Raw genomic sequence first — 18,223 nt, forward strand, 5'->3', positions numbered from 1 at the left:
GGCCTCGTTTCTCAGCCATCACCCCTTTACTGAAACACAGCTGGGCATAAAAGCTGGGAGGGTCTTTAGGAGGAAAGGGCCCCTTTGTTTTCAAATGAGGAGACAGAGACTCAGAGGACCCGGCTGGCCCCAAATGACAAAGCAAACTAATGGCAAATCAGGACTGGGGTCCAAGGCCTGCCTCCCGCACCAGTATTTTTGCAACCACGTTTCCCTGCTTCTCTCACTGGCCCTGGTTCTGCCCAGTGAGGCACAGTCTACATTCCTGAGTGGTTCTGAACCCTGGCTGCACATTAGAATCACCTGGAAGAGTTTTTGAATCCCAGTGTCCAGGCCACACTGCAGCTCGCTTAGATCTCTGGGGCAAAGTCTGTGAGGGAGGAATATTGCACCCTTTGTCAAGCTCAGCTGCCCCTATCACACAGCCGTAGGCCCTCAGCACCCTCCCCTCTTCACTGGGAAGCACTCAGTGGGGGCATCTCTGATATCCAAGAGGCACTTGGGGGCCGTAACCATGGGTGTGCCAGCCAGAAGGTTCCAGAGAGGTGACCCACCAGTGGTTTCCAAAGGTCCTTAGGTTCTGTGGGGATGCCTCAGGGTCACTGGATGCGTGAGGTGGGGAGGGTAGGAAGATAGAGCCTGGGGTCCGCCACCTTCCTCATCTACTTTAATCGGGGAATCCTCCTTCATCTGCTATCTGTACCAAAGGACTTCTACACAAGGTGTTTTTAAGTTTCTGAAGCTAAACAGGTTGGGAAATTTATTTCAGTGTCTCCATTTTAAAGGTGAGAAAACTGAGGCCCAGAGAGAGCAAATCTGAATGTCCTCCTTGACGTGGGATCTGGTGAGGCCTCGGAGTCTGGGCTCAGGACTCCCTGCTGCGCAGGAGACCCACCTCCTGGCAGCCAGTCCTCGATGGGAGGCGGCAGCCGGCTCCCCCGCAGGAGGGGCGGGTGTCCCTGGGCTCCGGGAGCCTGGGAAGCCTTGCCCCACGAGCCAGGCTGAGATGCTCAGAGCTGAGCACCCCAAACACCGCCTCTCCTCCGGTCAGCTCAGTTCATTTCACTAACACCGAGGAGCCCAGCTCTGGGCCGGGCAGGGCCGCTGTCCCGCGGGTGTCTGGGGAGCACATGCAGGGAATGTCGGCCTGAGGCCATTCAGTATGTGTGAAGAGGGCAACGCTAGCGGCCACGGCCACGGAGGCCACCGCGGGGAGATTTCCACAGGCACGGGGCCCGAGGGATCCTCAGCCTCTCCCACTCCTCTGTGGCCCCAAGCCAGAGCTTCCGGCAGGGTGGGCCCAGCTTGGGGAGCAGCTAGCTGCCCTTCCTAAACCTTAGCCTTTACCAAGATGTCTTGGGCTGGGGGATCACAAACGACGGGCTGCCGAGGGTTCTGGGCTTAACCCGGGAGCGGGGCATCTGGGAAAAATCTCTCACCTGCCCTCCTGGGGACACGGGAGGAGCCAAGTCCTTGAACTGCCAGCCCCTGCCGCCTACACATGGGTCTGGGCAGAGGTAACTGAGGCCCTACAGGGGTCTTTCTAGATGGGCCAGACCAACGTGACATAGGTGCAGGGGCCCTGGCTGGAAGGCGAGGCCCAAGCAGGTCTCTGGAAGGGCAGCTGTGGGGAAGGAGGGGCCAGGTGCGTGCGTGTGCGTGCACACACACACACACACACACACACACACACACACTCTGACCCACAGACCCTGCCTTTTCCCCCTCCTCTGTGTGAGGCAGGAGCCATTTCAGGCATTCCAGCTCTCTCCCCTCAGGCTGTGGGTCAGGATGCAGGAGCGGCACAGCCGCCCCCTCCCCCTGAAAGGTCACCAGGCCTGCCCCACACACCTGGAGCACAAGAGCCTGGCTTCCCTTGGACAGCTGCAGCGGGGGACACGGACAAGGGCGTGGATCTCAGCACCTCAGCCTTCACAGCTCTACAGGACGGACATTCCTACCTACAGTCTCAAAAACAGGCTTGAGGGCAGAAGTTCCTTCAGGGGCTGATTCCCCCCACCTGAGTCAGGGCCTGTGGGGTTGAAGACTTGGAAAACCAGCAGAGGAAGGAGAGAGTCCCAGGAACAAGACCTCCAGGTCAGGCATGGAGCTGGGACGGAAATGGCAGAGGAAGGGGTCCTGCCAGTCATTTAGGAGAGGATCACAGAGGGGAACCCCTGCTTGCCCTTTGCTTCTGGAAAGGGAAGGAGGGAGGCAGCGTGTCCTGCAGGGACAGCCAGGCCTCAGAGAAAGGAAAGTGAGGTTCACGTAGGAGTGCAGACATAGAGGAGACTGGGAGCAGCTACGGTGACAGTTTTCAGGTGCAAAGAGAGTATTAAGCTGGTGAAGGGCTTCACTGCTCTATTTCTCTTGCAGATCTGAAAAACGAGCAACGGCAGGACCCCAGTGCAAGAGAACTGACAGCAGACACCAGAAGGAACTTCTTGCCCAGATGCAGGTGGAGTCCCCTGCTTTGAAACACTGGAGTAAGAAAATAAGTTCCCTAAAACCACCCAGTTCATCTCTAAAGTAGAGAAGCTCTGCTGACCCAAAGGCTCTGGGGGGCTGGGTGGTCCTCCGGGAAGGGGCAGAGGCAGGGCCAGAGGCAGACTGGGCAGCGGACGGTCTGGCTGTCCATGGCTCCAACCAGCAGCCTCTCCCAGCCGCCCAACTCACAAGCCAAGGGCACTGTTTGGAAAAAGGGGGAGGGAGGCCTGCGGTTTCTCCAGGGCTTTGATTTATTGCCTAATGCAGGCAAAGAAGAAAGAGGAGGCTCATCTCTAAGCTGGAGTCTTAGAAACGGGACATGAGTCTCACATCTTCTGAAGGCCCAGCAAACAGAGCCTGCTCTCTAATCCGGGCTGCAGGTCTGAGCCTGCCACTGGGCAGACATGTCACCAAGCAGGCTGCCTGCCCCGTGCGTCTGTTCAGGATGCCTCCCCACCCCCAGCGCAGCAATGTTGATGGGGAGCCAGAGAGAGGAAGAAGCCGGAAGGAGGACTGAGAGGTGGGGTACAGAGCAGCAGAGGGCAAGGTCTGAGACAGAGCAGAAGGAGGAAGGAAAGACAGGAGGCTGAGGCTGGGGCAGAGACAGGAGGACCCAGGGGCAGAGCAGGGAGCAAGGGAGGGTGAGAGACAGAGGCAGACACTCAGAGGCAGATCAAGAGATGTGGAGGATGAGGTGCCAGAGACCAACAGGGTGGGAGGAGAGAGAATGCTTAGACATGGTGCACAGACGGTTGACCAGCGGGAAGCCTGAAGCTCACTGATGCGCAGGGCAGGGCTACAGCTAGGCCACAAACAGCTTTGAGCAAATTAGAGAGAGAGACTCTTTTCTAGGTAATGGTAGCCCCAAGCCAGGCACAAGACCGGATCGCAGCCTCTCTTACCCCCTCAGCCAGATTTGCTTGTGCAGTAAACAACCTGCTCTACTGTACAAAGAAGACACACAGGTCATGTCAGGGCTGAGGGAGTGGCAGAGCCGGGAATGGCTCACCACTTTGGGGAAGCTCCAAATGCTCATTCTATTGCTCCAGGATCGGCCTCTAAGATCGTCATTTTCCCAAGCAGTCCCTGTGGTGATGTGCCCTCCCAGGAATCTCTGCTACCCACCTTCAGACTCTGCGCATCCACGTAAGAACGTGAGGCGCTTGGGGCAAGACAGTCTTGGTTGGGCAAAGTGTGGGCCACAGACTGCGACGGAAGGAGACGGTTTTCCATTTCCCCGTCTCTGAAATGGACCATCAGTTCCATGGCAAGAGGAAAGTTAGGTGAAATAATGTAAGATTCTCTTCCGATTCTCACTTCCCTTTTGCTGCAAAGGGAAGATGAAAGGAGCTGGGATGAAGGAGCCCGAAAACTGAAGGGGGAGAGACGTTTACAGTGAGGGTGGGAACTCAGGGCCGCAGCCACAGAGACCGAGGCTGGGTCTCGAGAGGAAGAATGGCCAGAGAAAACCGATCCGGAGTCCTCTCCAGAAATAGTCGTACCCTCTCCTGGCCTGAGAGGCCTCAGGGAGCGGGCCCAGGTCGGTAACGGGGCCCAGCCTCACCAAGACCTACACTGGGCGTCTTACTCACATCACAAGTACATATATATATATTCATATATTTTATACATAATGTATTTTATATATTTCATATATAAATATAGTATATATTTCACTTCCCTATAAGGTTGCCATAAATACCAGGTGCAGCTGTATGCTTATTTCCAGGTGGTAAAGTGTGTTATAGACAAGGTGAGAGCAAAGAAATGGAAATGACAATTAAAATGAAAATAAAGATAAAGAAATAAGCAGGTTGGTGACAAATCAAGACTCAGGAATTTGCCCACAGGTCTCCAGGGCGTACTGCTATATAAAGTGGGGTGTGCTGATATTATACTTACAGGATTTTCAGGCTGTAGAGACCAGAGAATGCTTGTCCTGGGATGTGTGAGAGATGGTTCCCAGAGAGTCGCCTGCCAATCAGAGAAAAGGGTCAGGGATAGTGGCAGGGGACCCAAGAAGGGGTGGCCTCCCTCAGGCCGAGTCTTGGGTATGGGAGGGGAGTCTGGTGGTGATAACTACCATTACTGAGATCTACGATGTGTTCAATACTTCACCCCATCATCTCATTTAATTATCACAGCAATCCCGTCCGGTGCCTAATATCATCCCCAAATTTCAGAGGAGGAAACCATGGTTCAGAGAGGTCAAGTCACTTTCCCCCAAGGTCACAAAGTCAGTGGCAGAGCATATGTTCCACCCAGAGCGGACTGACTTCTGGGCTCGCATGTGCTCCCCAGTGCCACCTTTCCTGCGCTGCCCTGGATCACCCAGTCTGTCCTCAGTTCTGAACTGCAGCATACCCTGTCCCCAGTGGACGGTTATATGCAGATGGGGTGGAACCGGGTCTCCCCACGCCCTAAGCTACACAGCAACCCCACTAATCCAGCTGGGTTAGGAAATGGGGCCCTGGAGTTGATCCAGCACTCTGGTCTAATTAAGCATTTCCATGTTTGTTAGGGGGTGATCACCAATTCTAAGAAGAGCAAACGCGATGAGATGTACTTAGTGCTAAACCCTGACTGGGCAGAGCTTAACTAGCTGATTCAGAAGGAACTTGGGATTGCTAAAGTCCCCGGTGACTTGGCGACTGTGCATCAGTTCCCACCGAGAGGCCTGCCACTGTGGAGGCTGTGCTGACATACCTCGCAAGCTATTTTTAAAAAATACATCTCCAAAAATAATCTTGTTTTTTGACATTTGTCGTTTTTTAAAAAGTGTGGAAAGTTATCATGATATTTGAGGCCTCCAGATGGGTTCTATAGTGGGGCCTTTAAACTGTGGCCACGCCCCCGCAGGGCCTCAGGGCCTCAGTCGCGTCCCGGCGGGCACCTACCCCCAGCTCTCTACTTCTGCTCCTGCTCTTCATCCCCACCCAAGACTTGTCCCTCTACCTTGGAAGGCCTCGCCACTGCGTCTCTCTGTCACTTCTTCTGAAAACTGGCTTAACATTCCTCCCCCAGGAAAGACCCTGCCCCCCAGGCAGCCCACCTGCCCTGCGCGCCCCTGGTGCCCACAGCCCGCTGTCACACCCATGCACCCCCTTGCTGTGCATAGCTCTGCAGCCTGCCCTGGAGCTCCTGAGGGCAGTGGGCACGTCTTTTATTTTGTTTTCCCCAGAGCACCTTGAGCTCGCCTTTCACAAGGAGAGGGCCGGGTAGGTACTTGGTCTGGAAAACCCAGCCATGGCCCTGGGGGTCAATGGGATCATAACACCGGCAGGGGCAGGCTGACTGCATTCTCAGGGGGCACTGTCTAGGATGGACATGGGGAGATCTGCTGGGGAGCAGTGGGGCCAGAGAGGGGGTGGGATGGTGACAGTTTTCAGGGTAGGAGCCCACAGTTTGCAGTTTAAGCAATCCTTAGTAAAGCCACAAGGATCTATGGTGAAGTGAAAACAGGACTGGGCAGGCTGGGAGGCACTGGAATAGAGTTAGGACGGAAGTTAGGGTTGCAAGCAGAGAGACCAGCTTCCAGGGCAGATAGGCTGGGCCCTCTCACTGGGGAGGCGATTTATCCATGAGCACCCCTGCAGCAGAGCCCGCCTTAAGGGTTCCAGGCTGGGAGTGGCGGCCATTGGAAGGGATAAAGCAGGGAGGATTTGTGGGGGCAGCGGCTCTGTGCTTGGCCCTGATAGAGTAATGGGGTGTGCCTGAGCAGACAGAGAGATGATGGGCATGCCAGGTCAGAGGGAAAATCTCCTGCTCCAGTGCAGGCAAAAAACCAGGATGGTGGGCAGGACTGGCCTCACTGGGGCAAAGCTGGCCAGGTAGATTGGGCCAGGTGAGGGAGGGTCCCAGAAAGGGAGCCTTTGGGCCCCAGGAGCCAGAGAATGTTCTTGAGCTGGTGAGAGGCACCCTGAGAATGGCCAGGGTGTATTAGAAAGGAGGTGGGGAGCTGTCAGCTAGGTACCACCCCCAATGTGAGGACACATCTAGGACAGTAGCAGTAAATGAGAGGAGAATTCAGAGGGAGAGATAACCCAGAGGACGACCAGCAGGACTTAGCTGGACACAGGGGATGTGAGCAGGACAGGGATGCTCCCAGGACCAGGTGCGACAGCTGACAGAGGCGAAGCTGCAAAGAGCTGGCTTCAGGGAGGAACGAGAGCTAGACTTCAGAGTTCCTAGGCCACGTGGCCCCACACTGCCACCCTGGGGTTCACACCTGGCCAGGTATCAGCTGAACACCCTGCTGTCACGGACAGCTTCCCAAGGGCCTTTCCTTTGAGCTCCAGCCCTCCTCCCGGGGAGCCCTGGGTCCTACAATTAGAGGACCTGAGCTTCACCCCCAAGCCCCGCGAAGCATCTACTCACAGCTCCTCCAGGAAGCGCAGGTGGTGGAAGAGGCCCGGCTGAAGCTCCGTGAGGTTGTTCATGCTCAGGTCTCTGCGCGGAGAGAAGATGGAAGGGGGCTATGAGCTGCCAGACACCGCAGGGAGCCCCAGCAGTCGCCGTAGCCCCCCAAACACAGCGGGCCGTCCCGACTCCTAAGCCAGCCTGGCAACAGCAACCGCATTCTGTAAGGATGAGCACTGGGCTGGGAGTCGGACCCTCCAGGTCCATATGCTCCATCTCTCCACAGTCTCCCCAGAAATGGCTGTGATTAGGACTATGAAGAAAGTTCGCCTGCCTGTAAACAGAGCTAGAGAACAATGCACAGAGTTTCGGAGCAGGATGGCACGGGTCAGTTCCTATAAATAATAACCTCTTGCCCTTTATTTTCACCAATGGGGAAACTGAGGCTCTGAGATCCCTGCCATTCAGATGTAGGAGCGGGCTCGCACCATATGCATGCACTGGTGCCATTATCCATGGCACGGCCATGGGGAGCCATCTTCTCATCCAGCCCCAGGGCCGGTGGGGTGTCGCTGCTCGACGGGGTCTCTGCCAGTCCCTTCCCTATGTGTACTCTCTGCTTTCACCTTCCACAGCAGAGGACGTGAGCTCCGAGTACGTCTCAGAAGATGCCTAGATCCTGGGGGTGGGATGAGGTCCTGATCCTGCATGGGTTCACCCCTTAGGTCTCCAACCTGCCGACCTCTCCGAGAGACCACGTGGGCGGTTTCAGGGTCACTGTCTTCTAAGATGCCCTGCACACAAAATAGTCATGACAACGAGAGCTGACATTTACCAGAGGCCCACTCTGGGCCAGGCACTGGCTAACCTTTATCCAAATAATCCCATTTAATTCTCACAGCAAGCTCAAGGTAGATTCCATTTTATCTCCATTTCATATCCAAGAAAACAAAGAGGAAAGAGCATTGAGTTTTGGAGTCAAAAGGCCCTGAGGTCAGCTCTCTCCTCCATTACCTATCAGACCCTGGGCTCTTAGCTACTATGACTCGGTTTCCTCATCCATAAAAAGGGGATGAATAACTCAGACTGTGCACATGCCTCACATATTTGGGTTTCATCCTATTTCAGACCCCTAACAGCTGCTCCTTGCCTCTGCCAGCCCCCGCCCCTGAGGGGCGCAGAGGGGAGCCCAGAGCAGACCACCCCGTTGCTGGGCACGCCCACCACAGGCCTTCCTGCAGCCATCGCCCTGCCCTAGGAAGGCACCTTCGCCACCAGACCTGTGTCTCCATCGTCCCCCAGGAAATATGTGTGCTGTGTGAGTGTGCTCAGAAAGGCAGGCTGGAGATGGCAGGGGAAACATGCTTGGAGCCCAGTTCCAATCTATAAAAAGACTGTTTAGTCTCCAGTGTTTTATCTTTGATAAAGCTTGGACTCCGGACGCCATGGCCCCTAAGGAGGAAGACATTCTGTGCAGGGTAGAGCCAAGGAGCTGGCATGCCCAACTCGGGGCTGGCACTTGTCCACAGCTCCCTCCTGGCTCCATGCGTGAACAGAAGGGCCACCCTGGGTCTGCCTGTCTGGAAAGGAGGCCGCCAAAGGTGTAGCTGGTACACTGATAGTCACAGTTTAAGGAACGGAACCATGGAAGGTCGTCAATGAATTTTCAGCCAGAGTTTGGTTCTCAGGATGTTTTCAGGCTCCACTAGCCTCACGCTCTGGCAGAAATGTGCAGATGCAAACATTCTCTGGCCAGGGGCAGGGGAAAGCACGGTGAGGCCCAGAGAAGCCCGGGCCACGGGACCTCCCCCTCGAGTTCTGGGCCTGGCTCATCCTCAGCCAGGCCGGGAGGCGTGAGCTGCTGCAAAAATGATTACCTCTGAATATTTACCCTGTGCATTTCTGGACGTGTCTCCGCAGGAGCGCGAGCGGGAGTTCAAGGAGCACGCGGGGCATGTGACTCAGGGCTCATCACTCAGCTGTCCCTCCGGGGGCCGCACCTCGGAGGCTCTGATGTGGCTCCATGCCCCCCCAACCCCGACTAGCGGCCTCCTTGTTCTCCCTGGGGAGGAGGGGGCCATACCCCCAACCCGCCCCCACATCCTGCCCGAGAACAACGGCCCAGCTGCAGTGCTCAGTTGCAGGGGTGGGGGGGTGGCAAAGAGGGTTGGTTTCAAATGGTGGGGGCATGGGGAGCCCCATTCAGGCCCGGCCCTCTCACAAAAGGAAAGGGGTGAGGCTGGTGCCAAGGGATGGGGAAGGAAGAGGAATGTGTAGGGCGGGAAGAGGGGGTGCGGTGGAGATTTCAAAGCTGAGCTCCTCTGCGCTGATGCCCCAGGCCCTAGGATAGCCTAGGGGTCCTGGCAAGAGGCTCTGGGCCCTGCTGTGGGGGACGCTGGGCCTGGGCATCTCGGGGCAAACGTGGAGAAGCTCTGCCCTTCACAGGGGAGGTCCTGTAGCGCCGGCAGTTCTGATGACTTTCCTGAAAGGTCAGCTGCCCTTGTGTAACCCTGAGAGCCTAGCTCAGGCATCGGGGCCCTGCCTGGGACTAGGGGAAATGAGGCCGCACTGATCCTTGGCATGCTTGGGGCTTGCCTGGGGCTGCATCTGCTTATCTGTATGAACTTGTAAGTATTTACGGGAGGAAGGTCCGGGGCACGTGTTAGGATAATGAGCTCTTGATGGGCTTGTCTTGTGGGGTGCCGGCATGTGTGTGTTATGTGTGAGGGCACACGTGTGGATCTGTGTAAGTGCATGTTAGAGTGTTGTACTGTTAAAAGTCAATAAACTTTCTCCAAGCATCCACATGCTATAAAGTCAGAAACTCTTTGGGAGAAACAAATAGCCTCGTCCAAGTCTCACCTCTTCGTTACCTCTGTGACCTGGGGCAAGCCTGGTGCCTCTTCTTGGCCTCAGGTCTCCTCTCTGGCCTATCCTGTGGCTCCAGGAAGGAGCCCAGGTCACTCAGTGATGCTGTCTTTGGGTCCAACTTGTGGCCAAAGCGGATACCTGATGCCTGAACTCTGCTCCTACTCCACCACAACCAGCCCACGACCATGGCACACACACACACGTGTGCGTGCGTGCTGCCACTCTCCAGGACTGGTTTCATGGGCATGTGACCTGTGCATTTGCACAGAAAGCCACACTCAGAGGCCCCAGCTTAGTTTAATTCTCTGCCATTATGGTTTTGAAATTTTTAATCACTTTTGAACAAGTGGCACACATTTCCGTTTTGCACTGAGCCCTGCAAACTGCTCCTCGCAACTGAGCTGCAAGGGGGTGGATGGGATGGGCTGCGACCCTGTACTGAAGCCTTCTCTGCAGTCCCTGGGGTTCCCAGAGGGGCTATGTGGCCTCTCAGCTGACACAGCCATGGGGGGGGTGGAGCAGACAGGACAGGGTCCGTGGGGTAAAGCTGCCAAGGCGGGGCTGGGAGGGGAGACAAGACAGGGGCAGCCCTGGGCACGGGAAGTGGAAGTTTCTGGCCGCACATTAGGAAAATATTCTCAGAGCTTTGCCCTGTGAGGTAACCAGACCACCCAAGAAAGCCGGGTGAGGCACTGTCACCATGGAGACAAGGAGCAAGGTTCGATAAGGGGTGATGCTGGTGAGGAAGAGCGGCAGGATCCGGCCCGGAGGGGGCGCAGGGAACACGGCACACCGGGTGATCTGGCCCCTGCCCCGGGGCCTGGGGGATTTGCTGGGCCTGCATTCTTCCTACGGGGAGGCAATGTCCTGGGTTCTTCAGGGATGGACCCAGAGGGACTGTCCCCACCTGGCTGGAGAAAAGGTCCAGGAAATGGAGCCCTGTTTTGTACTGTCTCCACCCTGGGCTCAGGTTGCCCATCTCTGCAGCCAGGTAAAGGTCAGTTAGTGACCAGGAGATGAGCCCCTGCCCTGTGTGTGGCTAGGCCCCAAGCTCACTGCGTCTGTGAGGCCCTCCCCAGCACCTCCAGGCAGAGCCGGGGCAGCGTCCTGCGTGTGCCTGCAGGGTTTTGTGCATGCACCCTCAGCGGTGGTTTCTGAGCACCTACCGCGGGCTGGCACCACCCCCGCCTTTATGATTTTCCTGTCCCATGCCAATTAGCTGTGTGATCCTGGTCATATCTCTTGACATCCCTAAGCCTCCATTTTCCCACCAGTAAAATAGGAATAATCATAATGCTTGCCTCACAAGGGCTGTAGTAAGAATTATATGAGTTAATAAATGTGAAACAGTGCTCAATAAACATGTCTTATTATTAATATTATACTCTAACTGAATTATAATGATCAGTGTATAATAACCCCTATGACTATGAACTTTCTCAAGGCAAGGATGTAATCTTAGTCCCGTCTGAATGCTTCAGTCCTGGCAAATAAACATTTAAATGAATGCATTACAGACATAAGTGTCTCGCTGCAGCTGACAGCCCTCACCCTAGGCAAGGCCTTCCTGCTGTCTGACTTGAAGTTCTCCCACTGCTATTTTAAAGGCATAACCTCTGTAAAGAACCTAGTCAGTACTTAGTTCCAAGTACTTCACAATCAGTGGGGTAGCTGCTACAGTGCTCACTCTTCTCTGAACTTGGCAACCTCTAGAGAAAGCAAGATGGGGGTCCTCCTCTGAAGGATCCCCCCGGCACCTGCCTTGGCCTTCTGTCCCCGACTCGGCCCTCATGGGCTGCCATTACAACCTGCGGGAGCGGCCCTTCCCCCACAAGGGCTGGGCAGGGCTGGCCACACGTCTGGCCATGGTGGGGACAGCGTGGGGGCCGTCAGGGAGCAGGACCTCCCAGCAGGGGACCCGTCCCACCCAAAAGGGCCAGTAGGTAGGCTGGCTGCCGTGGGGACCATCTGGTGCTTGGAGAACACTTGCTGAATTCCTCTGTCAACAAATAAGACAGGTGACAGTAGAGAGGAAAGAGTCCAGAATCTGGAATCAGGGGACCTGGTTCAATCAAGCCAGTACCATGGCCCCTTCCAGGCCTGCGGTTCCTTGTGCTTGGCACAGTGCAGGGCGTGTCGGGGGGATGGAGGGAAGAGCAGGGCAGGGTCTGAGCCCTTGAGGAGTTTACAGTGTTGCCAGGGAAGGACTGTTTACTCACAAAGTCACAACAAAAAACCCACACATGTACTTAGCTTTGTGGTTTACAAACTGCTCCTGCAGCCACTCTCCCAATTAAGTTCAAAACCGTGAGTCCAGCAGGGTGAGTACAATAGAGGCTCAAAAAAAAAAGGGGCAGAGCGGTGGCTTCCTGGGGTGTAGCCAAGACCAGAGTAGCTCCAAGCGCTGAGTGCAGAGCAGACGCCCCCAGAGAGCACCCGCGGTACTCAGTGGGGAGGGGTTGGCTGGCACCTCAGCAGGACAGGACTCGTTGCGTGGCCTCTCCCACTCACTGCAGGGCGGTTAGCATCCCTGGCCCTGCTATGAAGTGCTAGCAGCATCTCCCAGTTACTGCGATCATCCCTACATCCCCTGAGTGGAAGTATTTGACCTGCAAAGCAATCCTCCAAATTCCTAGTGGGGAAGCAGGTCCAGAGAGGGAAGGTCACCTAAGGTCCTGTGGCAAGTTAGTGGAGGAGCATGTGCTAGAATTAGCCTCCCCAAACCCAGGCGGCGCTCTTTCCACCCCACTGCGCTGATTTGGGTTTTCCAAGGCAACCACCCCTGTCCAGCTGCCTTCCCTGGCCGGCACCTCCTTATCAGAGATGGCTTGGTACCAGCTGTCTTCCCTGAGCCCCCAACACACCACTTGACACAAAGTTCTCTTGGATTTTTGCAGTTTTCACAATCTGCCAAAGGAGGGAGTGTACTCCAGTTCGGGGCATCTACCTTCACACACATAACAGAACAACACGTTCTCTTAGGCTTTGCCCAAAGTCCTGCGTGAGAACAATGTTATATTTTTAAATAAAAGGGCTATTGCTTGGTTTTATCACGCTTGCCTCCCTTATTTGTAACAAGAATGTCTTCCAGCCTGTGTGGCGTGTCAGGAGGGTGTGTGATGGAGAGGCGTTGGGGACAGTAAGAGAGAAGCTGGGGAGGTGGGTAGGGGGGCCTGGCACTTGGACTTGGGGGTCATTTGAGAGGGGAGAGAAAGTTCCTAGTGATTGCTAAGCAAAGGTGAGGTTTGTGCAGGTCAGACTGAAGCAGGGAGAGACTGGGGCCCAATGTGCAGTCTGGTGACCCAATTAATTCCGAGGGGCCGGGAGGGATAAGGCCAGGGAAGGAGACATTCCTAAAAGTCAGGCAAGAGAAAAGAAGTATTTGTTTGTTTGCTTTTAGCCCTGGGTTAAAAGATCACAGAAGTCAGGGAATGTCACTCACGGGCATCATGAGATTTCATCTATGCCATGTGGGTCTCCTCAAACTCTGATGGCAGAGACAGGAGTTCAAGGAGGGAAGAGACCCAGGGTAGGGCCCCACTCAAAGGTGCTGGATTGGGGGAGTCATGGTTCTGCGCTATAAGACTTCAGACCAAACCTTAGGCTCTAGCATTTTCCTATCGTAAGAGGAAAATCGGATGGCAACACCATGCCAAGGGCATGGGTGCCGGGCAGAGCGAGGGAAGGATGGGACAGGCTTTGGGGTGGGAGACTGAGTTCTGAGGCTGACCTTGACCCTTAGTTACCACAGGGGATGCCTGCGTGAGGCAGGCAGGCCCATCCCCAGATAGGGGGACGTCTCTGGCTTTGCTGACCAAGGTAGCTAAGCTGGGGAGTGGAGGGCCACAGAGCTCCTGCCCCAGGAGATTGGTCACAACCCTCAGAGGGCTTGTATGTATGTTCAGAGTCATGCCCGTGGGAGCTGTCCCTCTGGCCGTGCCCGAAGCCTGGTGAAGGTCTTCAACAATAATACATGGCACAGGGGTTGCATAGCATGTGTGTGCTCCTGCTCCTTGCCAAGCCATGCCACCCACAGGCGGGGAAGTTAAAGGCACCCAGGGCTCTGGCGCCCAGTCAGGGCTACAGGGTGGCTGGAGAGCAGCCCAAGGGCATGAAGAGGCTCTGGAAGCCCTGGCAGACTGGCTCTGGGCCCTACCCTCTGACAGACAGTATAGACCTCCATGGCCTGATATAGTAACCACTACTCACACCCAGCTACTTAAAGTCACCAAAATTAAATCTAAGAATTCAGGTCCTTGACTACACTAGCCACAGGTCAAGGCTCAACAGCCATCATGGCTAGTGGCTACCATGTTGGACATTGCAGATTTAGAACATGTCCATCATCTGAGGCAGTTCTACCAGACGGCAGAGCCACCGCCAGCCTCCGCTGTCAGCCTGACCTGACCTGACTCCTAGCTTTCCACTTACCGGCTGTGTGACTTCAGGCAAACTACTTCCCCTCTCACTGCCTAGTTTTCTCACTGGTCAAGTGCTTAGCCAATGCCCAGCTCATGGAAAGTAACCAAACAATGTGACCTGTGAGTACCACTTCCCAACCTACCACTCACCAAGGCCCACTTCAGGTGCCCCCTCCTACAGAGAGCTTCCAACCTCCTGCTGTTCATTCAAACCGTCCAGCCATGTGTTATTCAACCAACATTTATTGAGCATCTCCTAGACACCAGGTACTACACTAGGAGATGAACCTGCAAAGTTCAATATCGTATGATCCCTGTCCTCAAAGAGCCCAGTCAAGGGCAGACAACTACAAGCCTGAGTGACAAGTGTTGGGACGGAGGCTTGAGTGTCACAGGACCCCCTCGGTCTAACCCGTGAGGCCTTTTGACTCTGACCTCTAAGGGTTCAGTCACAAAGTCAGGCACACGATCCTGTGCCCGACTGCAGCTGTCATCTCTAGCCCCAGACGGCTCATGCAGGTGGCAGGTCTGCCCACACAGGCTGGGAGCTCCTCCATGGCCGCCAGTGACCTGTCCTTGTCACACACACACCACCAGCTTCAGCGTCCACTTTCTGTGCAGCAGTGGAGGGGCGGGTATCCCGCAGGCAGACCTGGCCGGAAGGACTGAAGACAGGCCTGACGCCGGAGGAGGGAAGTAGAAGGAAGCCAGCAAACAAAAGGGGCAGCAGCTGAGCAGCTGAGGACGTGCCCGCTCAACCCTGCCAGGCTCCGGTCTCCTCGTTCTCCAGCCCTGTTCTGACTCTAGCTCCGCCTAGAAGGGCCCCATTCTGTGTGTCGGACGTGCAGGTGGGAATTCTGTCTGCCGTACCCGACATGAAGCACCTGGGGGGAAGGACGGTGGCATCCTGTTAGATCAGCACCCCCCCGGGGGGAAGAGCGCCCCAGCACAGGGGCTGGGTGGAGTGGGCAGCACGAGGGGGCATGGGCAGGGAGGACCGGGCAGCAGGGGGTGGAGGTGAGCCCGCTTTGTGGGGAGACCACAGCCCTGAGCCCTGTTTGCTCAGTTGAAGCTCCTCGTCCGCTGCCTTTATTTCACTGGATAAAGAGGCAGGGTGCGTCGGGGACAGAAGACAGAGAAAGGCCCCTCTGTTTATCCGAGTCCCCCACCCACCCACACCGGCCGGAAGCTTTCCCCTCACGTCAGGACCCTCCTCCCCGTCCCATCCCAGCACCGAGGAGCACCCAGTCCCCACCCACCCACCCACCCTAGCCAGGGGCAGCACCAAGATGCCCAGCCAGATGGCTTTCTAATCGGACCGGGTCCCAGGCTCAGCTTAAATCTAGCAGGAAGGAGCAGAAGCTGGAAGTTCAGAGCACGTAGTAACAGCCCCCTTTGCTGGGACACCCTGCTAAAGCCCTCACACACCCGCTTTGGGGGTGAGGGCCAGCAAAACTAAGGTCCCCCGATGCCAGCCCCAGGGAGGTACAGCCCCACACCTCTGCCTCTCCCGTTTTCCTCCATTTGAACATCTCTTGCAGTTAGAATGCTCTCCCACAGCCCTGGTCCCGTTTTATCTTATCAGGCCAGGGAGAGAAGCATTATTTACTTCCATTTTAGATGAAGAAACAGAGACTCGGAAACACCAAGCTGCTTCACGTCTAGTCGCACAGTTAGTAGGTGGCAGAGGGGAACCCATGCCTGCTGCGTGTTTTGAACCCCAGCTGCGCACACCAACTGGGGCCGAATGGCAGCTAGGCCCCTGCGCTGCCCGCGCTGAAGGGCCGGGAAGTGGGAGGTGGCGGCTTGGGGCCATGGACGGGATCGGGGCCGTCGCGTCCACCTCTGGAGCTGCGAAGACCGTGGAACCTTCCACAGCTCAGCACGCTCCTCCTGCAGACCTGGGCACCCCGCGCCCTCCCACTCAGCACACCTGGCCCGCTCTCCTGCCCTCCGGGCAGCACCGCCCCAGGCCCGGATGCCTGGCCCCGGGCGATTCCGGATCTTTCCCGTCCTGCCATCTCCACCCTTCCAGCTGGCTGGCGCCCCAACAGCCTTCCCTCTTCCCCAGCTCCCTCCCGTTCACTTCATCGGACTTGTAGAAAGACTAGATCTAACATCCTGCCCAGCCAGCGGTCCTTCCTACGTCTAGCCTCACTCCTCAGGCCGCAGGTGGACTGAACAGAGCTCTGCGCCTTCCATTAGGGTGCAGACGTCAGGGGGTTCCAGGGCCAGTAGGCCAGAGGGTGTAGCTGGGCCCTACCACATACCAGCTGTTTGGTGCTGGACAAGGCACTTTCCTGTCTGTGCCTCACTCTCTGCATCTACAGAATGTTATACACCAGTTCCTCTTAAGGCACTCACTGTGAGGGTTAAATGAGGGAACCTTGCCTATAGGGGGCAGTTGCTATGCCCACCAGGTGGCATGAATGCCAGTTAGCATCCCTCCTCTCACCTGCATCCAACCCCCAGAGCCCTTATCAGGAGCAACAGCACCTTAAGTCCACAGCAGAAATGGGAACGGGAGGGCAGGGCCTTCTGGGAGAGCCCTGCCCACAGGAGGCACCAGCTGCTGCTCCCCTCTGATGCCTCCGCGTGAGTGCCCCCTGCCTCAGCCCCCAGCTTCTCGCCCTTAGATCTCTGGCCAGGGTGCCCCAGCCAAAGGCATTCCTGTCTCCCTGGCCTCATCCAAGGAAAGACCTCCCTCCCCTTCCCCAGGCTCCCCTGCCTCCCTGGGTTGTGTGTGCGCAACCAGGACTTCCAGAGGGCCTGGGGCAGGTCATAGCGAGGTTCCCTCAAGAAGGGCAGTGTCTTGGTGGGGAGGGGCTGCCCACTGGGCATGGTGCCCTGGGCTGGGCTGGGCTGGGCACTCGGGGAAAGTGCCTTCAGCCTAAGCTCCCTGTTCCTATGCCCTGTGTGCACAGCCTGCTGAGCACTGCAGAGGGTGTGTGTTCTGTGTGCACAGAAGGGAGGGAGGAGGGGACACTCTCTGCCCTTAGGAAACTGCAGCCTGAGAGAGTCAGACCATAGACACAGCCGGACAGCTGGAGGGCCTCAGGTGCCGAGGGGCAGGAGGAAGCCTGGCCTGCAGTAGCCAAGAGGGGCATATTTAGCCACCAGGGAGTGGCCTGACTGAGAGCTTTGCAAGGAGGAAATCGAGCTAGGGTGTTAGGATGGCCGTGAGGGATGGTGTAGTAGGCTGAATGGTGGCCCCCAGAAAGATGCGCCCATGTCCTAATCCTGGAACCTGGGAATGTGCCCTTACTTGGAAAAAAGGTCTTTGCAGGTATACTAAATGAGGTGAGCATCTTGGATTATTTGGATGGGTCCTAAATCCAATGTCAGGTGCCCTTATAAGAGACACACAGAGAGACACCCAGAGGAGCAGGTGATGTGCAGACGGAGGCAGACATGGAAGGGTGTGGCCACAGCCAGGGAGGGCGGCAGCCACCCGAAATCAGAAGAGGTGTGCAGTGCTCCCTGGTGAGTGCAGCGTGCTGGCATCTTGAGGGGCTTCTGGCCTCCACAGCCATGGCAGAACTATTTTCTATTGTTTTAAGTCACCCACTTTGTGGGACTTTGTCACAGGCCACTGGAAACTATAAGTAGTCAGAAGAGTCTCAATTTATGGCCGGCCCTTGCCACCTGGCCCCATGAGGGCTCCCAGCCCCTCTGTCTCCTCGTCTCCATCACTGGCCACCCGCCCTGAGGCCTCGGACACAGCGGACGATCCCTCCCGCACCACCTGAGAAACTCATTCTCACCCTTGAGACCCCTCTGGGCCTCCCGTGACCCAGCAGGCCCACTCCGAGGTGTACACCCAACAGGAGGCACCCATCCACACTCACCAGCAGCTCCACACGGCTGCCTGCAGCAGCCCCTCCACGACACCCCCGCCGGAGGATGGCCGAACTGTGCTGGGCTCTCCCCGCGAAAACCGCACAGCAAAGGGAACGCGTGGGCATGAGCACAGGCAGCGACACGGATGAGGCTTCAAACCAGTCAGGAAAAGAAGCTGGACACAAAAGTGCCCCATTTACAGAAAGTTCAGAACTCAGGCAGAGCAAACCGATGCTGCTAGAAAT

General features: G+C 56.4%; 1 protein-coding gene across 1 annotated transcript in view; it reads right to left on the bottom strand.

Moving 5' to 3' along the window:
• Positions 1–18,223, bottom strand: part of LGR6 (leucine rich repeat containing G protein-coupled receptor 6) — a 106,697-nt gene that overhangs the window by 73,726 nt on the left and 14,748 nt on the right. Inside the window, exons 2-3 of the mRNA XM_036909549.2 lie at positions 6,865–6,936; positions 4,390–4,461 (exon numbers count right to left, since the gene is read on the bottom strand). Of these exons, the coding sequence (XP_036765444.2) occupies positions 4,390–4,461; positions 6,865–6,936 (144 nt within the window). The remainder of the gene's footprint in view (positions 1–4,389; positions 4,462–6,864; positions 6,937–18,223) is intronic.

This window comes from Manis pentadactyla, chromosome 9 (genome assembly GCF_030020395.1).
Source record: "Manis pentadactyla isolate mManPen7 chromosome 9, mManPen7.hap1, whole genome shotgun sequence".
Lineage (NCBI taxonomy): Eukaryota > Metazoa > Chordata > Mammalia > Pholidota > Manidae > Manis > Manis pentadactyla.